General features: G+C 33.2%; 1 protein-coding gene across 1 annotated transcript in view; it reads left to right on the top strand.

The window, feature by feature from the left end:
* stw (straw) overlaps positions 1-12,488 on the top strand; it is a 234,711-nt gene that overhangs the window by 208,503 nt on the left and 13,720 nt on the right. Inside the window, exons 8-9 of the mRNA XM_066726085.1 lie at positions 1,116-1,328; positions 2,934-3,164. Of these exons, the coding sequence (XP_066582182.1) occupies positions 1,116-1,328; positions 2,934-3,164 (444 nt within the window). The remainder of the gene's footprint in view (positions 1-1,115; positions 1,329-2,933; positions 3,165-12,488) is intronic.

Genomic DNA, 12,488 nt, shown 5'->3' with positions numbered 1-12,488 from the left:
TTTAATTTTTTCAATTTTTGCTTCTTACTTAATTCTAAGTTAGTATATTGTAGTTTTCTAAATTATAAAGACTGAGAATATTTCAGGTGCCATTTAAAATAATTACTTACGAAAACGATTAAGTTTCAAAAATTACAGAAGCTGTATTTTATTTTTATTTTTCTATTAAAAAATAATAAATATTTTATATTTTATCAGGGTTTCATTTAAATATATTTTAGATTGTATACCTCACATTTGATAAATAAAATTAACAAATAATTAATATATACTAGTTTCTTAACATCTTTCATTTTAGTGGTATGTCACACCCCACCTAGTACATACCAGGATTATTAGTCACCTGGTATACGAAGGATTAAATTACTTTCCCCGTAACACTATCGTGTTGCTTCATAATGGAAATATGAATAAAAATGAACAATGACGCCCGCATAAAAAAATGCAATTAGTAACTGATTTGGTAACAATGACTGATTGTCTATAATGGCACTGATTCCATAAAAATATTAAGAGGAACGATGCTTTAACTTCAGCGTTAATTGCGCATATACCTAGCCGATTAAAGAGACGCTTTTGACAATCAGCTGATGTCTTTTTTTTGCGAATCTTCTGTAATGTTAGTGTGATACGTAATGAGAGTCGAGGAAATATGTACAAACTGACGTGTGACTCTCTTCACGAAAACAATCTTTTTTTTATTGGCTAAATTTCTTTAAATTTATGGATTATCATGTAAATCGTATCAGACAAGTTTAACGAGAAACTTTGTTCTATCAGAATACACAATTATAAAAACTACATTTCATTAACAAACATAAAGTTGACCTTCGTATGACCTTTAATTTCACCTTTATAGAAAATACAAGAGTACTATCTTTTATCCCTCGCCAAATCCCAGAACTTTTATCTGAAACATTTTTCTTTAAACTTGACAGCGCTTGAAATATTCGCCTGGCAAAGTTAAAATAAAACACCCTTTCATTACAGTAATTTAAAAATAGTAGAGCTTTTATCTGAATGACTGTTTGCAAAACCATGTTTTGATGGTTACTATAAGTATAAGTACAGTATGCATTCATGAATATTCTTACTAATTTATATAAATTTTACAGTGGCTCCAACTGGTGATCACGTAATCTCTCTCGTTGATGAGATTTCATTCACCTTTCCACCTGCCCCACCGCTTTCGCAAATTGATGACATTCCCCCTGAGCAGTTTTGTAATGGTGATAATAGACCAGCAGATTGTGGAGCAAATTGCATGTGTACACATCAGGTGGACATTCCTCACAATGCAATTGTCGAAGTAGTTCTTGTCGACGAAGGTATATATGCTTAATTATATACAGAATGTTTCATTTTAGCACTGCCTTGGCTTAGGTATGTATTCTGTAGTATAAATTTAAGGGGGAAGCCTCGTGTAATAAGTTTTTAAAATCGATTTTTTTTCATATATGAATAGTACACATCCTAAAAATATTACCTTTAAAATATTACATTAAAATTCTTACTGAGCACATAGTTATAGAGATGTTTGTAGTTGTGCGTCATGCAATAATATTGTTTGCGGAGCGTACTGTTCCGCTAGAAACAATAGCTTTCATTATTTCTGTGTACGGTTAAACCTTGTTTTCATACATTACCTGAGACTATATTTCATATAAGTTTGGTAAAAATATTTGTTATAGTCAACAGTTATCGATCCTATTATCATTCCTCAGCTGAGAGTCTCTTTCTTACTGGAAATTACAAACTCGTTTTTCTAAAACCATTTTTTCCGAATTGGCGTGACGCATAACTCGAAAAGTTCTTAACCGATTTAAAAAATTTTGTCTTTGTGTTAAAGGTTATAAAATGCAGCTATAGATTAACCTTGAATTAAAAATATTTTACGAATTAATATTTAGTAATCTAATTTAAAAGTGAACAAAAAAATTGTCAAAATTAGATTTTTTTTTCACATCTGATACGTATGTTTAAATTATAATGTTTTTTCAGTGAAACGAGGTTCACCCAGAGGGGAATTTTATTAGGAATGTAAAAAAAAAAGAAAAACATGAATTTTTTGCTCTTTAGGAAAGCTACACGTCACGCCGTTTGATGATGTTCATGTGGACGCTTCAACATTAAAGTGAAATAACTTTGTTTGTAATTCAACTAAAGTAAAAAAAAATATGATAATACCTTTGAGAATACATACAATGAACAGCAGAAATAGTGATTCGATTATATATTCCCTTACCCCGGAAAAAAATTCCCAAAATTTGCTCATTTCTCATGGTGTTACAAGAGGCTCCCCCCTTAACAAAAACGTAATATGCAAATATTTTCTAGAAAAGTTTTTTGTTCAGATATTTGGTCAAAATTATTTTTATTAAAAATATAACGTTTACCATAATTGTTTCAAGTGTTTTTTTTTGTTTATACTACATTCAGTAAGGTGAATTTATTCTTCTTTGGCTTTTGTATGGCATGAGGGTGAAGTTTTATAGTTAGCGTGGTTTGTATGATCCGTTTGGGTCTACTTTCTTAGCCTTTCATCTGTTAGAACACAAGAATAGTTATGGAAGCAGTTAATATAAACCGATATAGTTACGAAGCGTCACTTTCATGCTATATGAAAACCTAATGATGCACGGACTAACTGTGCTGAATACTGCATCGATGAAACGGGGAATGGGGGCAGGTCACTTTAAATAATCTTTATAATCATCTTTATATTGCATTATCTTAGGATGTTCTTTTTAAATATTTGTGTATGAACCTTTTCGTTTAGTTTATACTAAAGAATACATACCTAAGCCAGGGCCGTGCAAAAACGAAACACTTAGTATAATTATTTTCGATGTACGGTACAGTTTATAAGAAGTTTGTTTTAGCACTCATTTATTATTTTACTTACAAATATTTATTATTTAAATCCAATTTAGTTCAACAACCGAATCTTTCACACCCTTTCCACTTACATGGTTATGCATTTAACGTCATTGGGATTGGTCGCTCCCCGGATAAAAATGTGAAGAAAATTAATCTGAAGCATGCTTTAGATCTTGATAAAAGAGGGCTTCTACATAGACAATTCAATTTTCCACCTGCAAAAGATACTATTGCTGTGCCAAATAATGGTTATGTTATTTTCCGATTCAGAGCAGATAATCCTGGTAAGTTAATAGTTCAATTAAAAATTTTAGTTAATATATTTATTTTTAATATAGAGTTCGTGTTTAATTTATGTCAGCCTGGTAACCATCAGTATTTAGAAAAATTCTAAATCGATATAAGGTTGCTTACTTAAATCTCGGTCTTCAATAAATGAATATATCAATAACAAGAACGTTAATATCCAATTATTATCTATAACTATAAAGATATCAACAATTATACTGAAATTAAACTTATTCGTTTAATCATTATTATAATAGAACAACGTGAGTATCGACGTTTCAGAGTGGCTTACCTGAAATGCATATTTTCAAAAATTAACCTTATTTTAAAAATAATTTCAATTTTTAAAACTGCTTTTAAATCCTCAAAGAAGCATGTTTTGAATAATATAACGCATTTTTGCTTTAAAGTGAAAAGAAACACTCTGTAAAATATAGTTCTTGGACTATAATAATAAAAACAAAATCGTAAAAGCTGCTTATATTATTCAACGTAGTTTCTTTTTAAGATTTTATAAACTCAAAAAAACAACTTCAATTCCCTTCAAATACGGCCAAACTGAAAATTAATAATTTTTATAAAACTATACGTGATAACATTAAAACAAATCATCGAAAGCAGTTCCATTTTCTATCGATAGGGTAGCATTGGTAAAAATGCAATAGGGAGGGGGAAAAACAAGATGGTATTCAGAAGCAATATATTCCTCACCAATAGTCTGGGATATGGATACTTTCCCTTGTGCATGAGGAGGTCCTTCGGTAAGAGACGTTTATTCTTATGTATTTTGAATTTTAGAATCCGTATACGCATAAACAAAATTCGTAAAAAGTGGCCGATTATTTATTATACCCTATTGTATAAACAAATCGGAAAAATGATTTTTCCTTCCTGATAAAGGCTTTTCTATTAAATTAGACAACTTAAATAAAAAATTCATGTATATTTTTTTCTTCAAAAACCATTATTTTAAAAATTATGGACATTTTAAACTTCATTTTTGTGAATTTTCAAACAAATTTGTAGTTAAATACTATGACGTTAACAATAATTTTTTTTTTATTTCAATTGGATATTTCTTTTAAGGGTTAATTACTTGCTATTACAGAAATACCATAAATTTATTTATATTATCTGCCGTTATTTATAATACGTCAAAAAACATATTTTGCATGTAAAAAGTAACAGTAAATGCATCAATGTCCTGCTAAAATATCCTACTAAAAACAATTCAATCCCTCCAAAAAATACTAAAACGTACATCAGTTGAAAAAATATTCTAATTAAAAAAGCAATGAAATCAGATTTAGACAAGTATTCTTAATTTCAACAAAAAATAGTGTTACATTTCTTATAATCAAGTATTGCAAACTTTTTATCAAAAAGATTATCACAAACTTCAAATTATTTATGATAATAAAGGTTTTCAAATATTGTTACGAAGCTGCTGCGGAATTTAGGGTAGGAAGCACGAGTATGGATATATGAGTGGGTAATTAGTCTCATTCGATTGGTGTGTATGAGACGAGTTGGAATGTATATCAGGAAAGAGAAATATAGCAAGGGTTGTCAGGGGATGTTTGAGGTAAAAAGTATGTAGGAATGAGTGTGAAAATAGTCTCAGCCGTGATAGCCGTTTTATCGTACAGAGGTGTTGATGTATCTCTTGATCCGTGCGAATTATACTTTTTGTGAAAGCGTCGTTTAAGTTGTTTTACTAGTTATTAAACGTTTGACTTGTTGCTTTATAAATCTGTGTGTTTATTTGCATGCATAAAGTTACGAGTAATGTAACAATATTTAAACTCACATTGTAGAATAGTAAGATATTTGGAATTTTATTTCTGAATAAAAAAGTTTGAACCGAAAGAGGGCTTGTGTGCTGGGCATATACCTATTATACTTAATATCAGAGTAACAATGCTATATAAATCTTGGCTGTGAGTTTGTGTGTGTGCGTGGTAATTTAAAAATTTATTTATTTTAGACACTATATTTCAATGCAAGTAACCGACAAATTTATCGGATTTTACTATTATATTATTTTGTGAATGATTATTCACAAAAATTTTTTTATTCTAAAATATTGTCTTAAATATTTTAAAAGCCTTTATTATCATATATAAATTGAAATTTTATTTTTTAATAATAATTTCAGATATTTTAAGCTTGTGTTAATTATTTTAATAAAACATCATATCACTTGCTTATAATAAATGTAACGTTATGTTTTGCTAAATTATGATAATTTGCCTAAAATTTTAACCTCACCTGCTTTTTTTAAATAGAATAATTGTCCAACTCGTATAATTTTTAATATAATTTAGAAAGATTTAAAAATTGCTACTAGGATTTTTTATTAGGAAATTAATAGACTTGCCGTTTTTTTTTATATGCAAAGCAGATTTTTTGGGGGGTATTGAATACATGTTGAAAAAGTGTAGTAATTATAACTAAATTGTTTTAATTCCTTGAAATCAAAAGAAAAACTTCCAGTTTTTTCTTTGTTCCAAAAAATAATTTGTAACGCTCTCTTTTTAAAAGGGAAAAATAATCCGTTACCACATGAATTTAGTTCATACAATCTTTATATATATTTTCAAATAAACTATTCTACAATGAGCTGAAATTCGCCTCTCAACTGTTGCTCGCCTATCTGGGGAAACAATAGGCTAAATATCAGAAGCGGTTACTAAAACAATTACAAAACGCTACTTCTTTCCAGCTACAGAAAATTACATAATTTTTCTGCCGACCAGGGGGTGTTTTCTTTAACAATACGCTCCTAGAGCGATTTGGGCGCCAGACCCTTGCAGGTCGCCCCTGGATCGGACGACTCGGTCAACTACTTAACAATCTCTTTTATCCACCTGCCCTACTGTTCAATACAATCATTTCTTCCCAACTCGATTCTCTAGACTCAGGATCGTCTGAGTTGGCAAATATTGGCAGTACTAACTGAGGCTTACTTCTTTCTGGCCTACCACGCGTACGGGAAGCTATACTTTTACTTTATTTCCGCGTAGGCTAACCCTTTTCGGGCCTCTTTTAAATACTCGCGACAAAGAAAACTTTAGATCGTTCGCGCACTCTAACTTCTCGGCTCCCCCGATCGGTTACACATGACCGGGCAGAGCATTCGCACGCGGAAAACATCGTGACCAGGTACCTGTCTTACGCTACTATATGCTACCTGTCTTGGAGGGCTAACAATCTTGGACCCAGATTTCCTCCTAGGCTTCCAGGCTACTCTGGACGTTGTTTTCGCTTCCTCTTGGCCTGTCTTTGACAGCAATCACGCCTCGGAGTATCGCTTTTTCCTCCACCTCGGAGTATCACTTCTTTTCCTCCGCCTCGGAGTATTCCTTCGGAGGACCTCACTGTCCTGGACAACGATGCGTAACAGAGCGAGTCTTTCGTTGACTCAATTTCGCTTCAGGATCAGTGGCGACGCCACCAGTCCCTCGCAATGGCGCCACCAGGCTCTCTCGCGGCTATACTTAGTACATTTTAGCCTCACCGCGGAAAGGCGAGAAATACAAAATAAAGGTCTATTTACCTCACGGATTCACGCTGAAATCCGTAATGTTACAAATTCTTTTAATTAAAATGTCAATTGAATAATTTATAACGCTATTCAAATTAACATAAATATGCAATTAATTTAATAAAATACGAAATTTACAAGATTAATCATTTATTGATATTGTAATGGATTTTCCCACTATGATGGGTTCATCGCAGCAGTTAGTTCAACTACCTTCGGCTATCCTTGTATTCGGTATTTTCTGAGTGCCAGTTAGTCATGTGGGTGGCTAACAACCCAGCGTTATCATTTGAGGTCTTTTTCCCTACAATTCTTATCTACACACATTCCACTGGGCTGAATGGTCATGCATAGAGGACGGTGCAGAAGCCTAGTTTGCTCAGTGTGCTAGATCTTGAAGAGAAAAAAAGGTTCCTTACAGGTAGCCCGGGCCTTGTGGCAATAAACACACTCTCCTCACCTAAACCACTCACATGTGTGGTGGGAAATGAAAGGACGAGAATATTATCAGGATCATTTTACAAGGGATAGCCGGGGTGGGCTATCCCAGAAATGCCCAAGCCCCCGGTGACATGCGCATCGACATAGAAATAGCGGCGGCACTCGGCATGCGGCATAACTTATCATGCCTGCACAGTCCCTGTATATATCGACAACATTCAGTGTATGCGATACGTAGGGAATTGCCTCACCTTACACGAACGGGACAGGCATACGTTCGTGTTTGTGCGCTCATACACACATGCAAAGCACCATACAAGCGTGCAGCCATGTTCTGCCTGACTGCTTCGCAATCAGTGCATTAGACTTATCGGTGAGCCAATACGATATGCATTCACTTCGCTTGACGTCCCAAGTCCGATTGTATACTTGCATTTTCGTCTCCTCAGCAGTGCTGGTAACTCGTGGGAATTCCTTCCTCTCACTACGTCGACCAAGCTGGCACGCACACATGCATCCAGTTGAGTTTTATTTTTAAACATGATTTCTTCTTTTTCTATTACACAGAAATAATTTTCTATATTTTCTATAAAATTTAGACACAGAAACAAAGACTAGAATATTCAACACGTGAATAAGATTCCATTGTTTCTATACATACGCGAAAATAGTTATCGATAGAAATCGAAGTTTAGCCAAGTGGTCCAAACGTAGGACCGCTGCACGTGAGACTGACATCGGTTCCAGGTTGGAGTCCCATTGCGGAAAAAACTTTTCATGCTGTAAAATTAAGTGATAACTGTTAGTCTAAAATTATAATAGGTAATATATTAAAATAAATAAATAAATAAATTGATTATAATCCATTTTTTGCATTTTTACAATGCATCTATAGTATCGACAATTTAATCGAATATTCTATATTCGCTGTCTACTCGGGTTAGCAATTACAAATTTTACCAAAAAGTCTTTGAAACTATCTTTGAAAACGTCTTGGAAACTATCTTGCAAATTATCTTTGAAATCATCTTTGAAGTCATCTTTGAAAATCCAAAACGCCATTTTGTATTTGTAACCTCTTTCTAAGATCTTTGAAAGTTCTTAGAAAGAGCTTACAATTTGTCTTGTTAATGGGCAAAACCAAGACTTCATGAAATACGAATGTAAGATCTTTCAAAGATCTTACAAATATCGTTCAAATCACCATCAAGATCTTTCTAAGACTGAATTTTTTTGCGGGTACCTTAATGGTAGAACTTGATTTCCGAGCAACAGGGTGATGAGGTAAATAATAAAGTAATTGAGATTCCTCCTCTTTGTTCACTAAAGACGTGACCGAGGGTTAAATATTCGTGCAAAAACTGATTATATTTTAGTGATAATTCTTGATTATTTATTAATCTGATTTCTAATTTCATATAGGCGGATAAAGCGTTGTTACGTGATTGACCAAGTTCAACAATATTATCTTTAAAGGGGATTTTGACGATGTAGCGACCCTTTGAATTGCGTGTAGTATTAATTTTAACAAATTCTTCTCATTTTTGATCTTCCATCGATATGAAAGCCTTGATTGGTACTTCTTCGAGAGTTTCCAGAATGACTGTAAACACTCATCTAATCTAACACAGGACTTTATTTGAAAGGCATGCGATGTTAAATGTCCTTTGTCGACGTGCAAAGATCCTTCTATTCGTCCGGAAACGATCCAACCCTATAAAGTTTCTTGAGCTATTGGTTCTTTACCCATCTCCCTCCTCACACCTGGTGTCAATATTGCACTAAGCACTTCCACCCCTAAAAGCACGTCAACATGCGGATTTTTTACATCATAATCATCAGCATAATCTAAATGAACTAGGTGTGGAAAAACTTCAATACTAAATCCGACCGCTGAAAGATGATTAGTAACTTTTTTTAATACAAAGACCTCAACATAAACAGACAGAGAATCCCCTTTTCTACCGCGTACTCTAAGTTGAATCGAAGTGCGTATTCTCGTTGTATTAACTCCTGCCGCCCCTTGTACCAAGACATCTACTCGTTTTCTTGCGGCACGTAATCTCTATGCTGTGACTTCTGAAATAACGTAAGCCTCTGAGCCTTGATCGATCAAAGCTCAAAATTCCCTCTCCGATTGATTATTTGACGCCACGCGAACTTTTGAAGTTGCTAATAAAACACGCGGAACATTAAAGCCCTATGGTACATGTAACGGTGTAACTCTGTTACTAGGACTAGCATCCAACTTTTCTACCCTATCGTTTACGGGAGTCATATTACCCAACTTTCTTTTAAGAGTAGGTCTAAAATGAAGAAGGGTGTGATGCCGACCACCACAAGACTTACAGCCTTTCGTGGAGGAGCACTCGCCAACTCTATGACCTCCTCGAAGACAGTTGAAACAAATTCGTGTCTTTCTGACTGTTAAGTGTATACATGTCATATTATATATATTAGGGTGTCCGTTAAAAAGGCATTATTTTTGTTTATTTGTTAACTATATCTAACTTGGTGTAGAATCAGATAAAAATGAGGTTTACAAGAGTCTAGCCGATTTAGGTAGTAACAACCCGTGCCTCCAAAGAATTGAAGTTAAAAACAGGATTTCGCACAGAAAAATGATATTTTGTGACTATTTTGCATGTCATTTCTTCATTCTTCAAACATTGCACACGATGATGTAGCTTTAGTTTAAGGGTTTCTGAATATGGATCCATAATGAAATTTATCTTTCGACTTGTTACAACCTTTATTTAGCGTATTAATATTTGTTAAAATAACGATTTGCAATAAAAATTCATTTTTGCCGTATCTTGAGTAATTACTCCTTTTTTACCTCGGTATCTCCGCCCCTTTTCGTTCTGACATATCTGAATATGATAAGATTATGTAAACATTTTTTCTAATTTTTTGTAAAATGCGTTTCATTGGTTAATGCTGTTAAAAAACATTGATTTTTGATGACAAATCCTTTTATTCCTGTATTTTTTAGAATCTCTATCTTTATCTCTCTTCCTGTTTCTGTTACTTGGAAATGATTAGTTTTTGAGTTAATAGTACAGGCTCTAAGCTCTACTTTCAGGATATATTAAATGCATTTTAATTTCTTAAAATTTAAATCCATTCAATATATTCTTAAGGTAGAGCTTAGAGCTTGTACTTTTAACTTAAAAACTAATCATTTCGAAGTAATAGAAACAGGAAGAGAGAAAAAGATGGAGAGTCTAGGAGACACAGGAATAATGGGTTTGTTATCATAAATCAATGTTTTTTAACAGCATTAACCCATGAAACGTATATGTTACAAAAAATTAGAAAAAATGTTTACATAATCATATCATATTCAGATATGTCAGAACGAAAAGGGGCAAAGATACCGATGTAAAAAGGAGAAATTATTCAAGATACGGCTATAATGAATTTTTATTGCAAATCGTTATTTTAAAAAATATTAACATGAGAAATAATGGTTCTAACAAGTTAAAAGATAAATTTCATTATGGATCAATATTCAGAGACCCTTAAACTAACTAAATCTACATCATCGTGTGCAATGTTTGAAGAATGTAGAAATGACATGCAAAATAGTCACAAAATATCATTTTTCTCTGCGAAATCCCGTTTTTAACTTCAATCCTTCGGTGGCACGGGTTTTTACTACCTAAATCGGCTAGACTTTTGCAAACCTCATTTTTATCTGATTCAACACCAAATTAGATATAGTTAACAAACAAACAAAAATAAAGCCTTTTTAACAGGCATACTAATATATATAGTATGGAAAATATAGTTTACATACACACACAATATATATAATAAGCTGTACCATACATACAGCTCATGAACATACATATGTGTACGTCCCCCACTCTTGTTCGTTCGACCCCGAACACAAAAGTCGTAGTCGCAAGATAAAATCAGTATATAATAAACCTATGTAGAAGAAAGTAATATAAATTTTACTTGTTTATTAAATTATCCTACCTACCACGTTATAAATTCAACACTGACAATATTATAACGTTCGGATACTGATGCTTCGACAAATCGTGAAAAACTATGCAGGGTGTATCAGCAATGTTGCTTTTAATTTTAACCACATATTCTTGGGACTAAACTAAGTCGAAAAGTCCGATACTATAAGATCCGGAAAAGCATCATTGCTGAGATAAATCAATATAAAACCGATAAATCAGGGCTTTGATTCAACGGAAAAATTACTTTAATTTCGCTTTCGTTGATAGTTCCCCTTCAAAAAACAAAAGAAGTTTGTACTTCTCTGTCAATCGGTATCGTCGTACACGCATATACACACACGAACGTAACTACGCCGATTATTAATATTACCTCCTAATGTGTTACATTTTTGATCCTGGTGCTGATGAAATTCATTTTCTACCTATTTTTAAAAGAATCCTCAAAGCACTCATTTAGTCAGAAACTCTGGGTAACGATACGGTGTTATTTGTAGATTAATTTTAAAGTCGTTTTATCTATTCGGTGACGCGACATATGAACTGCTCTAAGGTAGTCAAGATATAAGTATTATATTAAAAAAGCTATTATAAGAAACTGTATTTTTTTTTCTATTTTTGGAAATCTCACTGTTTTATCAGATAGAGCAGTTTGCTGCATCATTGGAAGATTAAAATGACTCGAAAATAAATTTTCAAGTGAGGCCACAGCGTTCTCTATAGAAATTTCAAAACTAGTGGAGAGCTTGAGGGATCCCTTTACGAATAAATAAGCTTGTTTTCATTTTATGAAAGGACAATCCATAAAATTAAGAAAATTTTTTTCATTATGCCATAGATTGTCCATAGCTATTGCCTTTTTGCCTACTACTTTATACATATCGTCTGCCTAAATGGAGTTGCCAGTAAAATTAGCCAATAAAATATTCCTTCTGCGGAAAACTACATTATAGCTCCCACATAAGGTTCATCATATTACACTGATACATTCACAGGCATACATGGGGAACGCGGGAAGCACTAAGGGGGAGAGTCGTGCGCTAAATTTCTGTAACGTGGTTTCACGACGTTACAATGTATATGAGAAGATGGATGTCGCCACTCGCGCCATAGGCGCGTAAAACGCCCCGGAACAAGGACACAAAATAACGCATATCTCTTTAATTATAAGAGATATTTAATTTTTGTATAAGACCTTTTCGAAACCACTTGTTATTTGCTTTCAAAAAGGTCAATTGAAAAAATCGAATATTTATTATTGATAAAGAGATACGCGTCATTTTATATATATGCTGTAAAGTGTCTTACGCGCCACACCCTGTATAGTATTATATGTGTACCTTTTAACGGCTCCT

This window comes from Prorops nasuta, unplaced genomic scaffold (genome assembly GCF_024137725.1).
Source record: "Prorops nasuta isolate Cenicafe-Biocafe unplaced genomic scaffold, Cenicafe_Pnas_1.2 PNAS00001, whole genome shotgun sequence".
Taxonomy (NCBI): Eukaryota; Metazoa; Arthropoda; class Insecta; order Hymenoptera; family Bethylidae; genus Prorops; species Prorops nasuta.
The sequence above is the reverse complement of the archived record's forward strand: the minus strand, read 5'-3'. Positions and strand labels throughout refer to the sequence as shown.